Source organism: Scyliorhinus torazame, chromosome 11 (assembly GCF_047496885.1).
Source record: "Scyliorhinus torazame isolate Kashiwa2021f chromosome 11, sScyTor2.1, whole genome shotgun sequence".
NCBI classification, from domain to species: domain Eukaryota; kingdom Metazoa; phylum Chordata; class Chondrichthyes; order Carcharhiniformes; family Scyliorhinidae; genus Scyliorhinus; species Scyliorhinus torazame.
This window is the reverse complement of record NC_092717.1, coordinates 29,934,380-29,961,146: the sequence shown is the minus strand read 5'-3', so window position 1 is coordinate 29,961,146 and position 26,767 is coordinate 29,934,380. Positions and strand designations below refer to the sequence as shown.

The following is a 26,767-nucleotide window of genomic DNA, read 5'->3' as shown; positions in this document are numbered from 1 at the left end:
GTATGCACATTCTCCCCGTATCTGCGTGGGTTTCACCCCACAACCCAAGATGTGCAGGTTAGGTTGAATGGCCACACTAAATTGTCCCTTAATTGGAAAAATAATAATAATTGGGTACTCTAAATTTATAAACAAAAAAAACATTAACAGTTGGACTCTATAACTGAGCCCAGTGCCAAGGAAAAATATACAATTAGCCATCAATTCTCATCTAACAGCCCCCGATGAAAATGTTTCCTTTTTAATTCTTTCACAGGGTGGTCCGGTTGCTGGCAAAGGCCAATATTTGCTGCCCTCCTCCAACTGCCCTTCAGAAGGTGGCAATGAGCTGCATTCTTGAACCATTGCAGTCCATGTAATAGGTTCACCCACAACTCTGTTCGTCCACAATGCTGTTTGGAACGGAATTCCCAGAATTTGACCCAGTGAGAGAAGGAATGCCACATAGGGCAAGGAGGCTGTATGGTTTGAATGGGGAACTTGCAGGTGCTGGTGTTCACATGCGTCTACTGCCCTTGCCCTTCTAGAGGTTGTGGGTTTGGAAGGAGCTGTTGAAGGCGCCTTAGTGAGTTGCTGCACTGCATCTTGCATATGGTACACACTGCTGCCACTGTGTATTGGTTGTGAAGGGAACGAATGTTTAAGGTGGTGGATCGGATGCCAATTAAGCAGGCTGCTTTGTCATGGATAAGGTCAAGCTTCTTGAGTCCTGTTGGAACCACACTTATCCAGGCAAGTGAAGAGTATTGGATCACATTCCAGACTTGAGCGTTGTAGATTGTGGACAGGCTTTGAGAATCAGGATGAGAGTTACTCGCCACAGAATTCCCAGCCTCTGACCTTATGTTGCAGCCACAGTATTTATATGGACAGTCCAGTTGAGTTTTTGGTCAATGGTAAAAACGTAGCCACACCCAGAATGCTGATGGCAGTAGTAATGCCATTGAATGTCATGGGGAAATGGTTAGATTCCTTCTTGTTGAAGATGGTCATTGCCTGGCACTTGTGTGGTGCGAGTGCGAATACAGATTGTTATCAACACAAACCTGCCTGCTGTATATGGACACAGACTATTACAGTACCTGAGGATTCCTGAATGACACTGAGTATTGTGCAATCATCAGCAAACATCCCCACTCTGACTTTATGATTGAGGGAAGGTCATTAATGAAACAGCTGAAGAGGAGTGGTTATGAGGACACTACCCTGCGGACCTCTTGCTGCAATGACCAACAACCATCTTCCTTTGTGCCAGGTATGCCTCCAACCAGTGGAGAATCTTCCCCCATTCTCATTGACTTTAATTTTCATGGGTCTGCAGCCATTTCTTGATATACATGGGAGGGAGTGAATCGAATTAACTGAAGACTGGCATCGGTGATGCTGGAGACCTCAGGAAGAGGCATGTGTGGGCATCAGAGACACCATATGTCAGCATGGAGTTAGTGTCTCCGATAAAGAAAAGAGAAAAATTGGGGAGGAAGGCAGATATGACTGTTTCAATCCAGGATAATGTATGCCTATACTTGTTTTGATACCAGTTTTGAAAAAAAAACATACGGTTTCAAAACAGACTATTTTACAACAGGCTACCAAATCCTTTGGGGGTGCTCAGGAATTCAGTGTATGCTTAGCATTCCAGCTGATGAACATACACTCCCAAAGTAAAACATGGGCAGACCACCTGCATAACAATTTGCAGGGCCTGACTCTAAACGTAATGCCCAAAGACAAGATTATAATCGCTGGGGCTGAATTGCAGTTTCATTGTTCGTAAAAATACTTTAGGGTTGTAATTCAGCGTTTAATGTTTGAGGGCGACTTGGGTTGCCTGGGTCCACCAAATAATTTGAACTTTTATTTATTAATTTACTGAATAGATTGAATCAACGTTAGATTCATACTAACTGCATATTTAGAAAATAATTCGGAACCAAATAAATCTGAAACCCATGAGAGCCTTAACTCAACGGAAGCTCTTATTATGCTTCATGCTTTTTAATAAAGAGAAAATGTCCCATCCAAAAAACATTTATTTTGAGCAGCAGCAATCTAACTGTTGATTTACGAAAGCCAAGGCAAATCTTCTCTAACTTCTAAAGTTCAGTTCCACAAGAGCCACCTCAGCACAGATATTCCCCCCTTATTAAATATACAGCAACAGAAATGCTACTATCAAAAAAATAGAGTATCCCTGAGATGGGCAGACGAAAGATAATCTTGTGGAGCTCTGGGATCCCTCCTCACTATGGAAATCAAATGTTAACAGCTCTATTAAGGGTAACTGTTTTACATAACTGCATTGTGACTAGTACCAACATCCTAGAGTTTCTGGCCAGTGGCAACCCCAAGTCAAATCATTGTATACTGTGGCTGCAAGAGTAGATCAGCAGTTGGGAATTGTGGTGCGTAAGCCACATACTGACTCCCCAAAGCCTGTCCACTATCTACACGGCACAAGTCAGAAGTGTGATGGAATACGTTCCACTTGCCTGGATGAGTACAACTCTACAATAGGCAAGAAACGCTATCTAGGATAAAGCAGCCCGTTTGATCAGCACTCCATTTACCACCTTCAACATTCACTCCCTCCACCACTGATGCAGTGTCGACAAAATGCACTGCATCAACTCACCAAGACTCCTTCCACAGCACTCTACCTCCTTGAAGGACAAGGGTAGCAGATGCATGGGGACACCACCATCTGCAAGGTCCCCTCCAAGCCACACACCATCCCAACTTGGAACGATATTCCTTCATTGTCGCTGGATCAAATTCCTGGAACTCCCTTCCTAATAAAGGGATCAGAGGTTATGGGGAGAAGGCAGGAGAATGGGGATGAGAAAATATCAGCCATGATTGAATGACATTGCAGACTCGATGGGCTGAGTGGCCTAATTCTGCTCCTATGTCTTATGGTCTATTAGCACTGTCGGTACATCTACACCAGATGGGCTACAGCATTTCAAGATGACTCATCAACAACCTCGGAAGAGCAATTAGGGAGTAAGAAATGCTGGCTTTACGAGCAACACACATCTTTACATCCCAATAAAGAATCAGGAAAACTATACTTCCATCAATTTCTTAAAGCAAAAAAGTTAATAAGTGCAACCTGATGCTTTCAGTCAAGGTATTCAAACTCAAATCACTATCCAATGACTCTAGTGACGGGAAAAGATTCAGATCTTTTACAAAGTTATATAAGAGTTTTCATTCCCACTTTTCGGCCGACAGTTAAGGCAGCCAGCCATGTAGCCAAGCACAGTGGTTAGCACTATTGCTTCACAGTGCATGGGACCCGGGTTCGATTCCCGGCTTGGGGCACTGTCTGTACGGAGGCTGCACGTTCTCCCTGTGTCTGCGTGGGTTTCCTCCGGGTGCTCCGGTTTCCTCCCACAAGTCCCGAAAGACGTGCTGTTAGGTAAATTGGACATTCTGAATTCTCCCTCGGTGTACCCGAACAGGTGCCTGAATGTGGCAACTAAGGGCTTTTCACAGTAACTTCATTGCAGTGTGAATGCAAGCCTACTTGTGACAATAAAGATTATTATTATTATTAAGTGTATCCCAGGAAAGGATAGGGGTTGGGGGAATAAGACAGAAAAGCAAAGAACCTTAATGTCTGCCAGCAATTGAGGACCATTTGGCAACTAATAAGATATGTATTATATACATTCTATCAGCTTAGGAGGTCATTAGCAGGAGCAACATAAAGTAGGAGCTCATGTTTAAATAGAGAGCTGCATGTGACAGAAAGTAAATTTTATCTTGAACAAGTAACTGTCCTGTCTGACCTTTCCATATTTCCTTGCTCAAAAAACTTTATACTTCAGACAATGTCGAGGATTTGATTATCATATTCGTTTTCATTCACATCAGCCTGCTAAAACACACACAGAGACAGTTTTTAAAATTCAGAGTAGCCTAGCCAATAATTTTTTTCCAATTAAGGGGCAATTTAGTGTGGCCAATCCACCTAACCAGCACATCTTTGGGTTGTGGGGGTAAAACCTACACACACAAGAGGAGAATGTGCAAACTGCACACAGACAGTGATCCGGGGTTGGAATCGAATCCGGATCCTCAGCGCCGTAGGCAGCAGTGCGAACCACTGCGCCACCGTGCCGCCCTCAGAGACAGCTTTTTAATGAAAGAAAATTGTGTTATTCGCTATGAAACACAACTAATAAGCAAACAAAAACACATTTTCCCCAAGACAACAATTGGTATATATTATAAAAGTTATTAAAAGTTCAATTGTGAGGGCAGCACGGTGGTGCAGTGGTAGCACTGCAGCCTCACGGCTCCGAGGTCTCAGGTTCGATCCCGGCTCTGGGTCATTGTCTGTATGGAGTTTGCACATTCTCCCCGTGTTTGCGTGGGTTTCGCCCCACAACCCAAAGGTATGCAAGGTAGGTGGATTGAACACGCTAAATTGCCCCCTAATTGGAAAAAATGAATTGGGTACTCTAAATTTTAAAAAATGATTACTTATTGACTTATCAAAGGCTCACAGGTCCCCTCAGCCTGATGGTTTGCACCTTAGGATCTTAAAGGAAGTAGCTACAGAAATTGTAGATGCATTGGCAGTCATTTTCCAGAAATCCTTGGCTTTTGGAACTGTGCCAAAGGATTGGAAAACTGCCAATGTTGCACCCTCGTTCAATTTTTTAAAATTCAATTGTATTGTTGAGGTGAAAACGGCCTCACTGTAAAGTTGGCTGCTGTGCAAGGATATTAAGATTTACCATCAGCTGCGACATCAGAGGCAAGCAAATCTAGCATTTTGCAGTCGCTGACTAAGCGAACATACTGAGCCCACACAAGACAATTTTAAAAGCAAAGACAGTTTTATTGTATCTGTATAGTCAGCACACATGTGGAAATAACGACTACATATTCCCAAGAAATTACTTCGCTGTTCTGTTATGGCAGACAAGGAAGATTTGCACCCTGCTTTTACTGGGGATGTGAAAGTAGTTGCCAATAGTATACCATGTTCACAAGGAGGCCCCAACTAAGGACTGTACCTGAACTGGAGGGTGGGGAAAAAATTGAGATAACTTTGGAGATTGAACTAGAGAGCGAGTGGCAGAAGATGGAAATAATTTCAGAATCTTTCAGACTCAGAGGCTTCCATGTACTCTGAGTGCCCACAGTTTTGTTTATTAAAGATACTAGGGTAGAAGTGTTATTCACAATCAGGGAAGTGGAACTTGCTTTCAACCAAAGTCCAAATTTTCTTTCAGATTTGGCTCCCATCACCAAAATGGTGTAACCTTAGCAGTCAACAGGAAATACTTGAATATATTCATTATAAATAAAACATAAAAGATCTTAATTTTGGTGCACAAATGTTAGATAGAAATGTTCCAGAATAATACATCAGATCCAGTCTTCCATAAACCCCCTTCCTCCCAATCACATCTCTACTCAAAACTACAGCCAGTATCTACTCAAAACTACAGCCAGTACCCTTAGCCAACAGTCCCCTTACTTCAAACCCTTGTTCATCCCTTTGCACAATATAATCATGGGTATGTCACCACCGCTCTGCCTCATTCATTCAAGCAGCCCCCCCCCCCCCACTGCTATATTAGCATTTCAGAATACCTATTCACTCTCCTCCGAATCGGCCCATTTACATTCTCCAGCAGGCTGAACTCCAGTAGGAAGCTATCTGCAAAATATGAATCTCAGAATTTACAGTTCTGTGGCCATTCGGCCCGTCGGGTCCACATCAGCCCTTGAAAGAGCACCCTACCCAAGCCCACGCCTCCAACGTAATCCAGTAACTCCACTTAACCTTTGGACACTAAGGAACAATTTAGCGTGTCCAATCCACTTAACCTGCACATCTTTGGACTGTGGGAGGAAATAGGAGCACCCGGGAGGAAACCCACCTAGACACGGAGAGAAAGTGCAAACTCCACACAGACTGTCACCCCAGGCTGGAATTGGACCCTGGTCCAGGAGCTGTGATGCAGCAGTGCTAACCACTGTGCCACCCAAAAGGGAAAGCCAGGAGTGGGAGTTCCATGTATTTTCAAGCCACAGTCACTTTGACTTGTTAGATTGCTCTCCAAAACAGTTTTTCAGGTGATGTATTATAATTTTTGCAGTTTCATTTCAGAGTATCTGCCACATATTGTGAACAAAACATGTTTATACTTTACAGAGCCAAAAATTTCATGTTGCATTTTTGATGCACGATAAAACAGCAACATATTTTTGTTGCTGCAGTAACAAAAATGATGTCTGGATATTAAAATGACAACAGAATAAATAAATGCCCCCAATCAGCCAAACATTTTACCTTGCACTTTTCTTGTAAATCCCATTGCTTGTAGCAGGCCTGTGGACTCTCCCCAAGAGTCTATTTTGTTTCAGTTTCAAGTCAAGAAAACGGATTATTAAATTGCACCATTTTTGGGTGATTATAGAAAGAGAAAAATAGTGCACAACCAGGGAAAGGGAGAAAAGGAAGTATTTTGCACACTGCATACTTTTCACCACTCAAGTCATTCACTCTTTGCTACGGTACACTTTTCACACCAAGCAGTCTCTAGCAATTCATTCCAAGGGTTGTTACATATGTTTCAATCTAAAGAATGAGCCATCTGCAAGTGTGTTTACAGGAGGTGGGTAGAAATATTGCTGCATCCAATTAGATCTTAACCAGGCATACTACATGCACAATTCTAGCAGGGTCAGTTTTGAGGATCGGAAACTTCTCGACAAGTGTAATTGTTTGCTACAGCTCTGTCTAATCATAGAATCCAGACAGTGCAGGAGGCGACCATTCGGCCCATCGAGTCTGCAATGATCCTCCGAAAGCACACTCCATCCAGGCCCACTCCCCTATCGCCGTAACCCCATGCATTGATCATGGCCAATCCACCCAACCTGCACATTTTAAAAAATAAATTTAGAGTACCTAATTACTTTGTGTTGTGGGGGCGAAACCCACACAAACACGGGGAGAATGTGCAAACTCCACATGGCCCAGAGCCGGGATCGAACCTGGGACATCGGCGCCGTGAGGCGGCAATGCTAACCACTGCGCCACTGTGCTGCCCCCAACCTGCACATCTTTGGACTGTGGGAAACCGGAGTACCGGAGAAAACCCATGTAGACATAGGGAGAACTTACAAACCCCACACAGACATTCACCAAAGGATGGAATCGAACCCAGGTCCCTGGCGTCTTGAGGTAGCAGTGTGCTACTTCTCAGCCTTATGGCATCAGATCCATCCCAAGATGAGGTGCAATGCCATTTCTGGTCAGCTTGGAGTTTGTATGTCCCTCTTGTGGAGACCATGAGTTGGATTCAATTTGAATCGGAATTGGTTTTTTTTTTTTAAATCAGCAAAACCAACAAATGCACTTTTAGATGCGGATATGCCCGGGATTATAGTTATCCTCTCCTTTGCATTTCCAGTTAAATATTCAATCTATTGGCATTGTACAGAAAAAGATCATAAAACTAAGGTATTGAAGTTCAAATGGTCATCAAGACTTGGAGAACTCTGACCCCACTGTTAAAAGTCTAACAAAAAAGAACAGAGAGTTTTACAGAATGCTATTTCATTTCGACCCTCCTTTGGACACAAAATGCTAACCGTGACAACTGGGCTGCTCCTCACTGTAAACCAATGAGGAAAACGTGCATAAGGATTGAACTCCCACTGATCATCTGCATGACCAGACAACACTACTCCATGCTGCAATTTTACTTGGCAGTCTTGTCTCTTAAAAAAATAGATGTTAGCTAGAACAGAACTCTATTCACATTGGAGCAACCAATCAACACCATGTGGGAAAATGATTCCTCACCACCCATGCTGAGGCTCGCCAGGGGAAGTGTTGGCCAGGGAAATTGAAAATCAAACAGGCATGATTTAACTTGCCAATATTTTTCACCTAGAAACTGACCACAGCATCAAAAGTGTCACTGCTGAAATATGAATCACCAATCCGAATATGTATCTGTTCTGTTTCTTGTGTTGCTAAAATGATTTTTTAAACTGGAAGATCCAGCACATTCATGCAAGAAAACTGAAGGTTGCACAGAAATGCTAGCTCTTGAAACAATAGTTACACCAGGTGGATAGTTGCTACTCAATGTACAAAACGTCCTGTTAAATCGTGGAGACACGATATGTATTGGTTAAAAAAAAACACTTTTCCCAGAAGAGTTTGAGTATTTTTTAAATATTGGGTTTGCAGTAAATGTGTTTCCAGGTTTGTTTTTTGTAACTGGCTGCTCAAGCAGTAACAGGAGTTGGCCATTCTGTTCCTCAAGCCTTTTTCACCATTCAGTTAAATATTGGTTGACCTGGTGATTAACTCCATTTAGCCACCTTCCTTATAAATACTTCGATACCTTTGTCTACCAAATTTAGTTTCAACTGACCCAGAATCTACAGCTTCTGGAGGAAAATGTTCCAGATTTCCATTAGCCTTTGTGGAAAAAGTGTTTCATGATTTCACTCCTGAATGATGCATCTCCAAGATGAATATCCTTATTTGCATTTGCTAACCAGGGGCAACGGTTTCTCTTTATTTACTCTATTGAACACCCTTCATAATTTTAAAGACCTCAATCTGATCTCCCCTCAACATTCTAAACTTGATTCTTGCACAAGAACGTTGGTAATTTGACATACACAAGTTTTATAGTGAAATTAATAATAGAGGGTATTAACATAGGAATGCTATAACAGGAGAAAAGCCCTCAAGGCCATCCAGCTCAAATCACCTTGGTTTAGCACAGGGCTAAATCGCTGGCTTTTAAAGCAGACCCAGGCAGGCCAGCAGCACTGTTCAATTCCCGTACCAGCCCACCCGAACAGGCTGTGGCGACTAGGGGCTTTTCACAAGCCTACTTGTGACAATAAGCGATTTTCATTTCATTTTCTATGGCAGTTTCCTTTCCGACAACATTTTCTCCTGGATTTAGGTACCATCCAGTAAATCAACCAAGACGCCATTATTCATATTTGAATGCCAATGGATTGGTGAGCAAGAGGGTTTCAAAATTAATGCATTCGCTAATTTTCACACATGCATTTTCGGCACAAGATAACCAGACTGCAATCAGTAGAATTAACCCTGCACCTCTCTCCACAGTACCCCAGTTCCCAAAAAAAGCCCAGGGATGCCCAGGCAAGCAGCATCATTCCTACCACCAATTGACTATTTTAGCAGAGACCAGACAGTGAACCTGCGACCTTCCCATGTGGTTCAATGACTGATCGGATAAACCTGCTGACTAACCTCACCACATTTTAATCTTTGTTCAAACCCAAAAGCATCTTCCCTTTGCAGAATCAGAAATATACTAAATAGCGGACATCTGTATTTGGTTCATATGTTTCACTGTGATCCTGGATTATGTGTATTCAAGAGCATCCATATATGTGCACAGAATATTCTTGCAATTTCCTTCCAACTTGAACTTTGCATAGTTTGCTTTTAACATTCAAGTAGAATTGGATGGGTACAGTACTTGTTCTTGATTAAACATATTAGCTGGAATCACACTGCACCTTGTGGCTTGTATGCCAATTATGAAACCCTATTAGGAACTGTAAACTTGCTAAACTGTGTTTTAACTTCAAATTTTGGTCAAGAAAATGCATAGACTCAGCATTTACAATTGCAACATGTTGCAACTTTTGGCATATTTGTCCACTAAAGCATTCCCCCGCAGCACCCAGAGTGTTGTGTTCAGGTTTGGTCTGACAACTTAGGCAGGACACAAAAAGTTGCATACATGTCATACTGGTTCTGTGGTGTTCATTAGGTGGAACTATAAAACCAACTGCAGTCATTTGTCACCTTTTGAAAGAGTACTTACGCAACTATAGATCCATCAACAAAGCAAGTTGGGGAGCAGGAAGCAAAAAGCAGCCTTGGTAGAAGCAAACATATTTTCCTCGGTCACAGCCTGACAAATCACAATGTAATTAATCAAATTTAATCACAAATTGAGTGAGTGGCAGCGGGAAATATTACATTAAGCTCTATGTGAGAGAATTGTAGTTATAGAATGAATTCTGAGAAATAAGCACTTTTAGTATTGAAACATTTACGTTCACCTTGTAAATATTCATCGTCTTGGAAGAAATGCAATGCCCAGGAATCCTGAAATAGAGCCCCATACACATCATGCCATTAATTCAAGATGTGTCACAAACTGAAATGTCGTGTTATTTAATGCTGTGAACTGAATTCAACTGCTATGCATCATACTGGAAACACATATCAGTTATTTCTAAAATCATAACATTTCCAAATCTACAAACTGCGACATTAAATGTCAAATCACCTACCAGAGAGATTTAATCTGCCCAATGGCAGATTAAATACATTTAGAGTGTTATACAGTTAATGCGCAGCACAGGGCAGCACGGTGGCGCAGTGGTTAGCATTGCTGCCTCACGACGCCACGGTCCCAGGTTTGATCGCAGCTCTGGTTCATTTGTCCATGTGGAGTTTGCACATTCGCCCCGTGTTTGCGTGGGTTTCACAGCCCAAAAGGTGTGCAGGTTAGGTGATTGGCCACGCTAAATTGCCCCTTAATTGGAAAAAATTAATTGTTTTAAATTACACTAAATTCTTTTTTTTTTTTTTTTAAACAATGCGCAGCAAGCTTACCCATTGAGAATCTATATTTTAAATTAAATCTTCACCCCCAGCCACTGCCAATAAGGCATTTGTATGGGTACTACAACGGGCATCAATACTCCTGATGTAGGAAAGAAAATGCAGAATTCCCACTTTTGGTTACAACCCATCTGAAAGTCCCGTTGCATGCAAATTACTAACTAGAGATTGATGACGTTCTCAATATCCCCAATATTTGGCTAATGAGGATAGTCTAGTACTTCAAAAGAGCATGATAGGTTGGGCAGGCAAGTAGTAGGTTAATGCTCAATGTGGAGAAGTGAGGTGATTCGTTTTGGGAGGAAGAATATGGACAGTATAAAGCAAAGGCAGAATCTCTAAAGGAGGAACAGATGGCCCTCTGTGTATATGCACACAAGTCATTGAAGATGGCAGGGTATGTTAAGAAAGCAGTTTATAGTACCTCTAAGGAGGCCAACTTACACAAGACACTAGTTAGGCCTCATCCGGAGTACGGTGTCCAGTTTTGGGCACCAAACCTGGGAGGGTGTGAAAGCATTGGGGAGAGTACAAGGGATAAACAACATTAGGTATAAGAACAAATTGGCGATTGGGTCTGTTTTCCTTGGGCGAAAAGGCAGCTCAAGGAGACTTGATAGAGGTATTCAAGGTCCTCAGGGGTACAGCTATGGTAAAAAAGTGAGAAATTGTTCCATCTCAATAGAACTTGAGGGCAGGGATTCAAAATAAAGGTGACTTTTTTCATTCGGAGAGTGGTTGGAATCTGGAACAAACTTCCTGAGGGTGGTGAAGGTAGGTTTGATCTGGGTTATTCAAAAGGGAATTGAATTGCTATCTAAAAAGAAAGAATATGCAAGGTTATAGGGAAAAACAGAGGAGTGGAACTAGGTAGAATGCTCTTTCAGAGAGCCAGTGCAGACTGGATGGTTGAATGCCTCATTCTGCGCTGAAAAGATTCTGTGATTCGGTGAATCCATAAACAGTGGTGAATTGTGGAGGATAAGGTTCACAGAGACCCAAAGTTTTAATGGACTTGATACCCAACACGTCCAACCAATTAGAGCATCTATCAGCAAAGTTAATAAATACTAAATTGTACAGGCAAGACAGTCGAATGCAAATCTTTTTTTTTTTTAAATTTAGAGCACCCAATCTTTTATTCCAATTAAGGGCCAATTTTAGCGTAGCCAACCCACCCAACCTGCGCATCTTTGGGTTGTGAGAATAAAACCCACACAGACATGGGGAGAATGTGTACACTCTACACAGACAGTGACCCGGGGCCAGGATCGATCCCGGGTCCTCAGCGCCGTAGGCAGCAGTTAACCACTGCGCCACCATGCCGCCCAGTCTATTGCAAATAAGAGGAAATGGCAACCAGATGCACAAGCCATATTAATCAGGCCACACTTGTGTGTTGAATTTCAGTATGGATCATTGAAACACAAATGAAAGATTCCGGTGCTTGAATAACGCCAAGTCTAGAAAGTTGTTGACCAAGAAGTTATCTTCTAAATATGCAAGATAGTAAATAATATATAAAATGCATGAAAATCAAGAGTAAGCTATGATAATTGAACACAAGACAGGTTCAAACTAGGAAAAGGCATATTTATGACTGATAAAGAAATACTTCTTCATACAAACAGCAATCAATATTTGGATGGGACTCCCGAGGGGCAACAGTGGAGGCAAAACCAAATCATTTAGAAAGCAACTGGATGCTGTAACTTGGGGGAGTTTTGGGCCATTCTGAATGGGTTAAATGGTTTTCTGCATGCATAATTATTCTGTGAACCTACTTTAATTCAAAATGTTCACATTTTTAAAATTCTTTCATGATGTGGGCATCACTGGTTAGGCCACCATTTATTGCCCATCCATAACATCCCTTTGGAAGGTAATGGTGAGTCAGCATCTTGAACTGTTGCAGTCCATGTGGTGCAGGCACACCCACAGTGCTCAACAGGGAAGGGGGTTCCAGGATTTTGACTCAGCGACAGTGAAGGAACAATGATATACTTCCAAGTCAGGATGGTGTGGGCTTGTAGGAAAACTTGAAGGTGGTGACATTACTATACATCTGCTGTTTGGCTAAGAGTACAGAAGGGTTATCTAGCACATATGTCAGTAGCAACTTCAGAGCTCTGTATAAGATCAGTAAAAATCTGGTAGTGACTCAACTGTAACTAAAATGTGGTTGAATAGTAATAATGGACTTTACATACAATATACCAGGAAACTGTGGCGAGCAAGACAAGCGAAAGAGGAGACCAATGCATGCCTATCTGTTACAATACAAGCAGTCTCCTATTATTTAGCAGCTGGCTTGAATCATCTAAAACCACTGGATTCAGATGAGCTTTGCTCTTGTGGTGCATGACATCATCAAAATCCCGTAATTGTGTTTCAGCTGTATAACCACACAAACGAACCACTATTCCTTATTTGAAACACTTGCAAAGTTACACATGTAGTGAACTGTAATTTTCTTTTGTAAAAATTTAGAGCACCCAATTATTTTCCCCCCCCCCACTAATTAAGGGGTAATATAGCATGGCCAATCCACCTACCCTGCACATCTTTGGGTTGTGGGGTTGAGACCCATGAAAACACATAGAATATGTGCAAACTTCACACGAACGGTGACCTGGGGCCAGGATCGAACCCAGGTCCTCAGCATCGTGAAACTATAATATGTTTGATTGTTATTAACAGCAAAGTAAAGACTCAGAGGCATATCATGGAAGTCTGAACATGAATGTTGCTGGATATATAGCAAATTCATTATTTAGCTGAATGATGATTGCATAAGACCTAGAAAAAAATAACAAGTTTTGAATAAATTTTATATTCTGCACAACCTTCCATCCAAGGCTAAGGCATGCCTACCATATATGGGGTCCTTCGGTTGTGAAATCCAAGCCCAACAAACTGTTTAAAATAGGACTAATCTTTAACTCGACCTTTTAAGATGGGCTCTTCATCCAGATGTTCATTGCTCTATACATTGCCAGCAAGTTTCATATATCCCAACCTATATATCTCAGAGATATTATGCAGGAGGGGAGGAAAATGTTTGGCAGTGATGAGACTGATTAACAGCAAATCCCAAAACTTAATGGCATGCTTTCTCTTGTTAGAAGAAAACCCAAAATAAGTCAGAAATATATACTAATTGCTGGAAATGCAAAGTCAACAGCCAGAAAAGATCCCACCTGAAGTGGAGATCATTAAGGGCTGATCCTATTTTAAAACATTTGCAGGGCTTAGATTTCACAGCTACTGAATTCCTTATATAGAAAGCCTGCGATGGCTTCGGGCAGGAGACAAAAATATTCTCAAAACAAAACATATTTGACCAGATAACTCATGAAACACTTCCACGTCTGTGTAAATATTATAAATGTGCTACTTAACTTTACGTACTTCGTGCTTTTGCTTATAGTGTAAAGCATTCAAGAACATTTTCTACTGCTGACATTCCTTGCAATTCAAGGGGGGCGACTCCCTGCCCTTGTTAGGAAGCCTCTCGCCTGTCACATCATGGTCTCTGACAAAAATGGCAACAGAACAAGTTTCACATGCGCAAGTCAGAGCCCCCACAATCTGTGGTAGTGTATGCAGGACCACCAAACTGCTTTGCAGCTGGTTTTTAAAAACTTAAAATGGTCATTGGTTGCTAACAACAATAGGAGTCCGGGGCGAAAAATACACAGATGCTTGAACTACAGGACAATAAACATCTGTTGATCTGTCCTATACATGTGGCAAATTGACAATATACAGCAATCCATTGCAGATCAGCTCACTTATAAATTGTACCTTTCTCTCAATGATGGAATTTGAAAGAATTGTAGTTTTTAAATTTACCTAGAAATACTTTCTGGTGACTGGCCCCTCTATTTCAATACCTTACAGCTTTTGGCGTGAGATTAATTTCTGAGTATCTAATTAAACAACACAATCCAGTTTAACAATGTTTTTACATTTAGAACATTGGTGTTCAAAAATGATCCAAATTATTTTTTCAAATAAAAGCAATCAGTATTTAATATCCGTTGATAGTAATGACAATAATAGCATTGTTTCTTGTTGATTAACATAATTGCTGAGTGCACAAATGCAAAAACTCAAGGCTGAAGCACTTGCAACCAACTCCAGATGGAAGTAGATGGTGTATCTCAAACCCCACAGAAGCCAGTCTTCACCCAATTCACTCCACCAGTTATCAAGAAATGTCTGAGCACACTCGATTACAACAGGGTAGGAGTTTCAACAACATCCTAGCTGCTTTCTATAACTAGTTGTGCCTCTAGCCAAATTGGTCCAATACAGCTACAACATGGCATCTACTAAACAAGCTGGAAAATTGTCCATGTGCATCCTGAACATAGAGAGCAAATCCAATATGACCAATTACCACCACATACTCTCAATCAGTATGTAAGTGCTGATGATGTCACTCATAATGCTATCACTAATGCATTTACTCACCATAACCTGCTCACTGAAGCTCTAGGTTCCACCAAGTCCCCTCAACTCTAGACCTCATTGCACAAACTTAACCAAAATATGGGCAAGAGCTGAATTCTGGAGGTGGAGCGAGAATAATTGCCCATTGACATCAAGGTAGCATTTTACCAAGTGTGACATCAATCACTCCTAATAAAATTGATGTTAATGGGAATCAGAAGAAAAACCTCTCCACTGGCTGGACTGACACTATCACAAAATAGTTGTTGGAGGCCAATCATCTCACAGGTGGTGTCCTAGGTCCAACCATCTTCAGCTGCTTCATCACTGAACTTCCCTCCAGCATAAGTCTAGAAGTGGAGATGATTACAATATTCAGTCTCATTTGCAATTCCTCACATAATTAAGCAGACTGCCCAAAAGCAGCAAGACCAGAACAACATTATTGCTTGGACTGCTAAACAGCAAGTCCTACGCACCACGAGCTGGGCAATAATCATTTTCAGCAAGCGAGTGCAACCACTTATTCTGAGCATTCAACTATCACTGAATTCCCCCATCATCACCATGCTTGGTAGGGGAGGATGCACAGCCAACCAGAATAAGTTTTTTTCCCCCAATTAAAAGGGACAATTTTAGTGCGGCCAATCCACCTACCCCGCACATCTTTGGGTTGTGGGGGTGAGACCACGCAGACGCAGGAGAATGTGCAAATGCCACACGGACGACCAGAAGAAACCTAACTGTACATGCTATAAGGAATCAGAATCTGGGCATTATGCACCAAGTGGCTCATCTGACTCCCCAAAGTCCTTCCATTCAAGACACAAATTCAGCAGTGTATCGGAATACACTCCAGTTGCCTGAAGTTCAACTTTAAAAAAATTTTTATAACAGTTGCCTGAAGTGAAACTTTTTTTAAATAAATTTGGAGTACCCAATTAATTTTTCCAATTGGTCCATCCACCTACCCTGCACATCTTTTTGGGTTGTGGGGGCGAAACCCACGCAAACACGGGGAGAATGTGCAAACTCCACACGGACAGTGACCCAGAGCCGGAATCGAACCTGGGACCTCGACACCATGAGGCTGCTGCAGTGCTACCCACGGCGCCACTGTGCTGCCCCCAAAATCAAAGTGGAGAATGTGGGCAGTGAAGTGCAACTTTAACAACAAGCCAAGGCACTTGGCAGCTGCAGCATTCAGAAAAAAGCTTATCACTTGATCAGGGTTACCACCACCTACAGGAAATTTATTCCACGACAGACTAAGTGCATGATGGAAAGCACTCAATTGTGGACCCAAGATCTTTTCTGATTGATAAAAAGTTTATTTTCTCTGTTGTTAAATAAATGTGGGCACTCTTAACGAAGCAGACTTCAGCTTACATCAGCAGAAGCAGGTCAACATTGTTAGAATCAATCAAGTCATAAAGGTGATGATGTATGTGAGAAATGGAAATCATCACACTGATTTTCATTTTTTAAGTTCGGAGCTGTAACAACCTAGAAATAACTTGCATGTGCTTTTTCTTTAATTATGTACTTGTTGGTGTCTTATGGGTTTGCACAAGGTTATTAAGTAAATGGTTTAGAATTCTGCACCAAAGGCAAGTTTCCCATATTTCCTCTTCACCCCAGGTCATTGTATTTCAATACAAAGCATCCGAAATAAAAACAAATACTAAAGCAATCCGTGTGAATAAGCAGCTGAAGGTGGACAATATCCAGGCCCAGGCTGGTAAGTGGCAAGTAACATCCATGTCACACAAGTGCCAGGCAATGACCATTTCCAACAAGAGAAAATCCAACCATCTCCCCATTGAATCGCCCATCATCAATATCCTGGGTGTTACCATTGACCAGAAACTGAACTGGACCAGCCTCCCCGAAAGCACTGTGATTGTACCTACACCACATGTACTGCAGCAGTTTTAGGTGGCAGCTCACCAACGCTCTCCCAAGGGAAATTAATGAGCGGCAACAAATGAGCCCACGTCCCGTGAAATAATAATTTCATATTTGCTCAGGAGGTCACTTCCTATCCAAAAAGAAACAAAAGTTCATTTTTTGGGTGGGGCGCTGCATCAAGCTAAAATATGCTGTTGTGAGGATCAACAAAGGCAATTTATTGGTAGCAACAACCTGGAGCTGACTTGTGAATAAATTCAACAGTTTCCACTTATTGCTGACTTCCTGCCTCAAACAATTTTAAATTCAGCTCTTTCCACACAAATTCCAGGATTCTGTTTCTAAGGTTAGTGGCATTCATGACAACAACCCAGAGCAATTTTCCATAAATGTTGCAAGTTTTATGATGCAGTTATTCACTGACAATTTACAAGGTAGGAACACAAGAACAAATACAAAGAAACAAGATTTCACTCTTGACATTTACAGCTTTTTTAATTCTGAAAAGCTGCGTAAAGAATTTAACTGTTGTTGCAAAATCACACCATTGAATGAAAACGGTTGATGTTAGATCAGCAACTACGATATTCACCAACACACATTTGTATGAAATAGTGTGCAATTCTTGGCTACTGTGCAGTTTATAGAACCTGGCTAGCAATGGTTATAGTTATGGATAATCCATTCCCAATTTCTTTAGTAAATTAACTGACTTTTTCAGTTAAACAAACGCGAAGCCTCCCAAAATACAATGTTTACAGAAAATATTCTCAGACATGCAGTGTCAGGCCTTCAAGATTTGCAATTATGTAAAATTTGATTAGTCTCCTTACTGGAGGCTGAAACCAGTGGCACCCTTTTAATTAAACTGTATGGACGCTGGATAGCAAAAAAAACAGGACACATCTACATTAAATTTATATTGTGCATTATCACATCAACTATATGGTTCCAATGTACAATCTAAATGTCACTGCTTTGCATTTCTCTATTTGCACACAGTTAAATAGGCTGAAAAAAATACACTTAATCCCTCAATGCACAGAGTTAAGTCTATCATCCAATTCTCAAGTGCACTGAAGGTGATGTAAACCTGAAGTGATGATAAATTGCAAAAAATGGAAGTTTTAAATAAAGTACAAAAAAGGCACCATAAAATCGGAAGGGAGTTGTAAATATACTCAGACTGAGGACCTTTAAGTCTTAAAGAAATAGTGTGTCTAGAACCTCAAGAAAAGCAATTTATAACATTGAGCAAATATGCAGTCACAATTGTTGCAGCGCCATTTGGTCTATTGTGTCAGCATCAGCACGCCTGTGCAATTCCCTTGCCTTTTTCCCATACCCCATGCACATAGTTTGTCTTCAAATAATCATCTAATGCCCTCTTGAATGCCTCGACCACACTTCCAGGCAGTGCACTCCAGACCGGAAGAACTTATTGCGCGAAACTGTTTTTTTCTCACATCACGTGTTTCTTTTCCAAATCACAAAGTTTGACTACCAATGCTGCATCCAAGAGGATGTGGCTTGGAGGAAAACCTGCAGGAAAGAAAACCTGTGCAAAATCATTAAAAACTGCATTGCTTTCAAGATTTTACCTGTGCCTCCATCAAGCTAAGAAAAAAACATGACCTAATAGTGTCTGTGTAAAATTCACTTAACTAAGTAATACATCATGAACAAGATTTCACAGAAAAGGCTTAGGTCAGATTATAAATCTTATTGAACAGTTAACAGCACTCTCACCCAAAACACGTCCAAAGCCTCAAAGGATCAACACAAACATCAAAAGGCACATCTGCAGAGATTTTAACCCATTAAGTGGAAGCAAACAAAATTTATTCCTGTTCAGTCACAGCAAATTCAAATGAACAGTTCCTCAATTACAGATGAAGTTACATATCAAGAGGCAACTATTTTCCCTGGTTTCAACTTTCTCTAGGACTGACCGAAACAAGATGGTTATCATTTGCAGTTGTTCGACTTCTCTGCAACAGTTGGTAAAAGATTTTGGCAGACTGCTATAAAGCTTTATAGACATTACAGAGGTGCTGAAATATTTGTACCATCAATGGTGCTACTGTAACACTATGAACTCTCACCTGCCAAATACAGTTTACAGACTACCGTACACAAGGACACATATGTTTGAAGCACGTCAGTCTCACCCCCATTCTCAATTATAATTCTTTATGCACAGGGCCGAGCATAATTATAGAAACATAATTGCATGGCAGAGAACACACCCAATTGCTTTGCACTAACATGTATGTCTTATCCCTTTACTGATGCAAGAACCTCAACTGATATCCCAGATTATATTGGAAAAATTACTTTAAAATTGTATTTAAATATTAAATACCAAATTTACATCACCTTGCTTGGTGACAAAGTCAACTTTGTAACTTGAGGAGCACAGAAATACTTTTCTTTAACCCGTCATATCCCAGTTGGTCCTTTCATTCTCACTTATGTTTTACTCTTGCTTTCCTCTCTTAATTTAATTTTCATAGGCTTGCATGCCATTCAGTGCTACAAACAAGTAGCCAGCCGCCCCTGAAAGCCAAGCAATGATTGCCTATTAGGATATTCAACTGTTCAGGACCACAATAGCCGAATCATTTTTTTCTTTTTATAAATTTAGTGTACCAATTATTCTCCCCCCCTCCCCCAATTAAGGGACAATTTAATATGGCCAATCCACCTACTCTGCATATCTTTGGGTTGTGGGGGTGAGACCCACACAAACACAGGGAGACAGTGTCCCGGGGCCGGGATCGGACCCAGGTCCTCGGTGCCGTGATGCAGCAGTGCTAACCACTGCGCCACCGTGCCACCTAGCCAAATCTAATTCTGCCCTTACCCTTCATCATCAGAAAGCAATAATAATCAGAACAGAAACAAGGGCTAATCTTACCTCCCATCACTACAGTCAAATACACCCAATTTTAGTACCTCTACTGTCCATAAAGATTAGCAGAGACTCGGAGTAAGACTGATGACAAAATCTGGAGACCTCCGAGGATTAAATGGTGAGTACCAGCCAAATGACAAACTTTACTCACTGAAGTTTTACTCATTCAATGTTTTCAAAAATCATACCACAAGGTTTTTTTTCTCAACTATCTTTAGGCATCTGAAAAGGGGAAGTAAAGAGTCTAGCAATGTCCATACAAGACATTCAATGCAATATGTCCAAACGTGACACCATCTCACCATAAGAGCTGACATAATATTGATTGCACTGAGCTAATTTTTCCTTTTTACAATATTTTGCATCAAAGGATACTATGTTTGACTTTGCTGTGTGATGTCTTTTTTGCATATCTAAAAACTAGCAAAAATAAATGTTTTGTGACTGTTGCCAGAAAAATTCAACTCTAATGGAGAAGATAAAAGCAAAAAAATTGTACCCATCTAGAAAATACTACCCAATTTTTAAAAAACTTGTTGAGTCCATATTTTGCATAAAACACAGCCATCTTTAAAAAGAAAACTGCTTGGAGAAGTAGGATAGGAAGTTTGACTTATCCATTCAAGACATCTGGATTAGCCATTAGAAAAAGTCTTAGCTATTAGAAAAAGTCTTCCTCCCTCTTTTGATCGAACACAGATCTCCCCCACAAAATGTTTGTAATACTTCATAACCATTGCCAAAGCCTTTAGACGTGCATGCACTTGCTTTTAACGTCAATGCCACATCCTCTTTGGCACTGAACCATTGCCAGAAATGCAGTATACAACATGAAATGCATATCACTGACAACATTTGCATTGCACCAAATTACTTGGAAGTGGAATGACTGGTATGAAACTCAGCCAAATAAATAAGCTTTGAAAGTAAAAATAGTTATTTCTTTACATAAAGATTTAAAATGAGTTACTTAGTCTGTCAGTTCTCTTCAGTCATTCAAAATAAAATCACATCAGCAGCAGTCAGAGGCTGTTTGAGTCTTTGCACAGATACACGGTAATTAAAATACATCCCGTAATATGTTACTTTATACAGCGTGAAAAGGTGCAAGAAACGATATTTAGAACTGTACATTTACTGATAGATTTAAACTATTATCGCACTAGGGTGAATCATAGATTATCATAGAATTTACAGTGCAGAAGGAGGCCATTTGGCCCATCGAGTCTGCACCGGCTCTTGGAAAGAGCACCCTACCCAAGGTCAACACCTCCACCCTATCCCCATAACCCAGTAACCCCACCCAACACTAAGGGCAATTTTGGACACTAAGGGCAATTTATCATGGCCAATCCACCTAACCTGCACATCTTTGGACTGTGGGAAGAAACCGGAGCACCCGGGAGGAAACCCACGCACACACAGGGAGGATGTGCAGACTCCGCACAGACAGTGACCCAAGCCGGAATCGAACCTGGGACCCTGGAGCTGTGAAGCAATTGTGCTATCCACAATGCTACCATGCTGCCCCTATAGATGATCATTTGATCAAATGAATGATCATTTAAGTTTAATTGTGTCTCCATACATACAACACATAAAAGTATTACTTTTTTTTGGAACATTCAGCAAATTGTGCATATTTACTTAAATGAAGTAAATTGCAAACTTAGACGAGTAACCACACACTTTCTGCCTTTATGTTTAGGTCAAGTGCAGTTTCCCCCTCTAAACTTTGAGAACGTGAGAATCGTAACCAAGAGCATAATACACTGTACCTGATTTCACACCAAAAAAAAATCTCACTCCCACGACACATTGAACTCAAATCCCAAAAATTAAACCATGTGATTTAAAAGGACATTCACGGTTTGCCAGAGTGCATTGGCGGAAAATGTAAACAATGCGTGAACTTCGCCCGTGTAGTTTCTAATTTGGCTACCAAGACTTTCCTGAAGACGGGGGGGGGGGGGGGGGTTGGGGATCCTGCAAACATTTGGAGGGTAAGCACCTTGCCCCCAAAAGGAGTTCAATTAAATGGGAAGCATAGTCCCAGCAATATCCCATGATTGATCCCTTCCAACATCTGTTTTTACTTTACCTATTGTTAACAGCGTTACAAGAGGCAGCACAAGATGGGAAAGATTTCAAGGCAGCAGACCCAGTCTAGAGTGGAGAAGGAGGGTCGGGGGGGAAGGGAGTGTTCGCACCCGGGGGGAGGGGGTGCAGGCTGTTGCCGGGGACCCGGACTGTAATCAGCCGGACACCAAGCCACACACCCAACCTTCCCCCCCGCCTCCCCGAGCGCCCACCCCGCGGGCCGAGGAGAGATCGGGTGAAAAGATACCCGGGCACGGAGCTCGCACCGACCCTTTCCCTCCCCTCACAATCTATATTTAACTCCCTCTTCCCCCACACACTCACCAACTGTCGCCTCCGACACTCCAGGAGATCTGCTCCCGCTGCCTCGCCACTTCCCTGAATTCCCTCCCCTCCCCGCTCTTACCCAATTCCTCCCCCCCCGGCGAAAGTCCCGCCCGCAAAAAAAAAAACCAACTCCCTCGGTGCTCTGCGGGCCACGCCCCCCCCCCCGACGCATGCGCGCCACGGCTCTCAGCGCCTGGGCGAACGTGACTCACGCGCGAGCTCGGCCAGCACAGCGTTCCGCGACGAAGCGCCAACGCCCTTTCTCGGAATGAGCGGAGGCGGCCGTCTGGCCCAACCCAGCCCTGCTCGAGCCGTGCTGTGCGCGCGCGTTGAAGGCTCAACCGCGCGGCGCTACCCTCCCCCCCCCTCCCTCTCCAACGGAATAGAGCGCTCGAGCGCTGATCTGGGTTTACTCACGCGTAAAGAATCTGAGGCTGTCAACAGGGCAGGGCCAAACCTGGCCGCGGCATGGATCACAAATTTATTTTGTTTGAAAATGGAGCCCAAGTGATTCCTATTAAGCCCGACCCGCGTCCGAAGAATACTCGTCACGCTGTTTAAATTACGACAGGAGTCGCAGCGGTCTCTTTTGCCCCCTTTACGTGCTTGCAACTCCCGGCAGTTGCTGCTTTGTTTTTTAAGAAAAAGAATTCAGACGGCTGACATTTGCAAAATAAGTGGGAATTACATTTATGTAGCGCCTTTTGGGGGTCATCGGGACATCCCGAAGTCCGATACCGGTAATTCATTACCTTTTTCAAGTGTAAAACATCGCTTTAGAAATTCTTGAGTTATGATGGTCAATATTGGGGGTGAGGGGGGCTCATAAGTACATGGTGGGCTGGATAAACTTAAGACATTTTCTATACTGGATTTTAATCATTCTACCATTGGTGGCTGCGTTGCCTGAGCCCCTTGACTTGGATTCCCCGTACACCTCTTTTCCCCTCTTTCCTCTTTAAGATACCCCTTTGGCAAAACTTTTGGTCATCTGATCTAATATTTCTTTATGTGGCTGGGTGTCATACTTTTATTTTACAATGCTCCTGTGAAGCATCTTAAGATGTTTCATGACGTTAGGTGCTTTATAGGTATAAATTGTCGTTGGATTGCTTTTCATAACTGGCAACAAATTGCAAATAGGAAATGGACACCGCTGAGGCAAGTGACCTGGACTTTGACATCCAAAGACCACACCTTGCCTTTAATCTCTCTAATGAGAAGGCTTCCACAAAGGAACCTAGACAAGATTAGGAGCGAACCAAATTGGCCAGTAGGTAAGCTAATGGGAAAATATTTTGCCACTGAGAGCTAAATTCTCCAAAGTCTCTAAACAGTGTGAAGTTTAAATAAGGTAATGGGTGAGCAGGAAGAACAGGCTCTGACAGTCACTGTCGGCACTGGATCTTCTTTCATTATGTAAAAGGCGTGATCTGAATGCAAGTTGTTGTTAAAAAGAATTCACACAGAAGTGGCTTTGAAAGGAAAGCAAGTAGGCTAATGGTGCAGTGGGGAAGAACTAGGATGATAAAGAATGCCTCTAGAGCAGATGGCAAGGGTAGCTCCCAAAATAAGCAAAACAAAATAATACCCAAGGGAAATAAAAAGTAAACCAAAACGTTTGAGCAAAACTAAAAGCAGTACCTGAGGTTTAAAAAACCAAAAGTGGGAGGAATGTAATGACAGAGAGTTGAAACTTAAGTCAGTAAACTAAGAAGACCCGGAAGTATGTTTGCTGTGAGATGTTCACAATTGAATGAGAGAGGAAACTATTCTATTATGATGTATCCACATGAATGATCCTGGAGCTGAAGCTTGTTGTGGCAATAGGGAATTACAATGTAGTGGAAATATTAGTAATTACATTACCCATTGTTTGCCTAATCCTGGTTTCTGATTCTTGTTTCTAACTGGGTATCTCAGGCCTCACCTACCTCTTGACTTCTCCCCTCTTTTCTGTCAGATCTGAGATCCTGCTTCCACCTGCAACTTCTCCACATCCCTCCGCCCTGCCGCTCATCTAGTTCAGATGAATTTCTACTGCTGTCAAAATGTTCCTTGCAAATCTCTTTGTCCCTACTTGGTTTATTTATTCGGGGCTGGTTTAGCACAGTGGGCTAAACAGCTGGCTTGTAATGCGGAACAAGGCCAGCAGCGCGGGTTCAATTCCCGTACTGGCCTCCCTGAACCGGCGCCGGAATGTGGCGACTAGGGGCTTTTCACAGTAACTTCATTGGAGCCTACTTGTGACAATAAGCGATTATTATTGTTGTTACTCGGTTGACATCCTTGTTTTCAAATCCTTCCGTATCCTGGACCACCCTCCCTCTCCCTGTAATCTCCTCCGACCTACAACATTTTGAGATATCGGCATTCCTTTTCAGCATCCTTGATTTTAATTGCTACACGAGTGGCAGCTGTGCTTTCAGTTGCCAAGGCCCTAAGCTTGAGAATTCACTCCCTAAATCTGTCTGTCTTTCTACCTCACCCTCCTTTAAGTTATTCCTTAAAAACTACCTCTTGGACCATGTTTTTGGTCATTGGACCTAGTATCTTATGTGGCTTGATGTAATTTTTTAATAATGCTTCTATGAAGCCCCTTAGGCATTTTAATTAATTAAAGCTGCCACATAAGTACAGGTTGTTGTTTTTTCAGTACACTCCATCTCTCCTCTACCAGTCCAATTTATTCTAGAAGAATTCCCGGTGATTTCCGGGCATTGTTCTAATTATGCCCCCTGCCAACCACTTGTTTATCGCAATTATTTTGGCAAACTCTCCTTTTCCAAGGCTAAATAAAAACTAATCTGGGTAGAGATCACCGATGCTAAAAATAAATCAAAGCTTTCGATGGGAATATGGAATATGGAACACCAGGACAGTATAAGAAGGCAGAAAATTTGATAACGAAGAGATAGGAAGGATATGGGAGAGCAGAAAGTTATTTCAATGGACAGCTTCAGTCAAACAAATGTCAACTGGAAAAACGGAAATTGTTTAGAGTCAAAGATGGAAGATCTTTGCATGATTACTTCTTGACGGGCAGCACGGTGGCGCAGTGGTTAGCACTGCTACCTCATGGCGCCGAGGTCCCTGACTGGAGTTTTCACATTTTCCCCGTGTGTGCGTGGGTCTCACCCCCACAATACAAAGATGTGCAGGGTGGATGGAATGGCCACGCTAAATTGTCCCTTAATTGGAAAAAATTAATTGGATACTCTAAATTTAAAAAAATGATTACTTCTTGATTTATGAAAGGCTCACAGGTCCCCTCAGCCTGATGGTTTGCACCTCAGGATCTTAAAGGAAGTAGCTACAGAAATTGTAGATGCATTGGTAGTCATTTTCCAGAAATCCTTGGCTTTTGGAACTGTGCCAAAGGATTGGAAAACTGCCAATGTTGCACCCTCGTTCAAAAAGGTGAGGTAAAATTCAACAAACTTCAGGCAGTTAGTCTAATTTCAGTTATCGGAAAAAGATGAGGATTGATTATTAAGGAGAGAATAGCAGTGCATTTGGAAAGTCTTAATCTGATCAAGCAGAATCAACATGGTTTCATGAAGGGCAAATCATGTCTGACAAATTTACTAGAGTCAGCCAGAGTAGATCGAGGAGAACCAGTCAATGTATATTTGGATTTTCAAAAGGCATTTGATAAGGTGCCACACAAAAAGCTACTTTGCAAGATAGGAGCTCACGGTGTTGGAGGTAATCTGGCATAGATAGAGGATTGGCTAACAGGAAGCAGCAAAAAGCGATCTTTCTCCAATTGGAGGACAGGAGCCAGTGGTATGCCACAGGCATCAGTGTTGGGACCGCAACTCTTGACAATATATATTAATGATTTGGAGGAAGGAACAAAGTGTACTGTGGCTGAATTTGCAGATGATGCAAAGGTGGGAGGGAAGGCTGGTTTAAGGAGAGAATAAATATCTTACTGAGAAATATTGACCGGTTAAGTGAGTGGGCAGAAAATTGGCAAATGGAACTCAATGTGGAAAATGTGAGATTGTTTAACAGTTTGTTTAATCTTTATTGACACAAGTAGGCTTACATTAACACTGCAATTAAGTTATTGTGAAAAGCCCCTAGTCGGGACGACCGTTCAGGTACACAGAGGGAGAATTCAGAATGTCCAATTAACCTTAAAGCATATCTTTCGGGACTTGTGGGAGGAAACACGAGCACCCGGAGGAAACCCACGCGGACTGGGAGAACGTGCAGACTCCACACAGAGTGACCCAAGCCGGGAATCAAACCTGGAACCCTGGCACTGTGATGCAACAGTGCTAACCACTGTGCCAACGTGCATTTGTTATGAACCTGTACCAGATTTCTTTGTTCTATAACTCTCCCCAACACCCTACCATTAACTTGAG

General features: G+C 42.0%; 1 protein-coding gene and 1 long non-coding RNA gene across 9 annotated transcripts in view; one reads left to right on the top strand and one right to left on the bottom strand.

The window, feature by feature from the left end:
* rnf19a (ring finger protein 19A, RBR E3 ubiquitin protein ligase) overlaps positions 1–22,469 on the bottom strand; it is an 87,853-nt gene extending 65,384 nt beyond the window's left edge. For 2 of the 4 annotated variants that reach the window (XM_072467103.1, XM_072467104.1), the window contains exon 1: positions 21,740–21,795. In XM_072467103.1, the coding sequence (XP_072323204.1) occupies positions 21,740–21,780 (41 nt within the window). In that variant the 5' untranslated portion in view covers positions 21,781–21,795. Of the gene's footprint in view, positions 1–14,086; positions 14,131–21,739; positions 21,796–22,385 lie in introns of those variants that run through there. The other 2 variants (XM_072467106.1, XM_072467105.1) reach the window with 2 other exon arrangements.
* Positions 22,470–22,761: 292 nt separating this feature from the next.
* LOC140385208 (uncharacterized) overlaps positions 22,762–26,767 on the top strand; it is a 348,523-nt gene continuing 344,517 nt past the window's right edge. For all 5 annotated transcript variants that reach the window (XR_011933315.1, XR_011933316.1, XR_011933312.1 and 2 more), the window contains exon 1: positions 22,762–23,128. This is a non-coding gene — a long non-coding RNA (uncharacterized lncRNA). The remainder of the gene's footprint in view (positions 23,129–26,767) is intronic.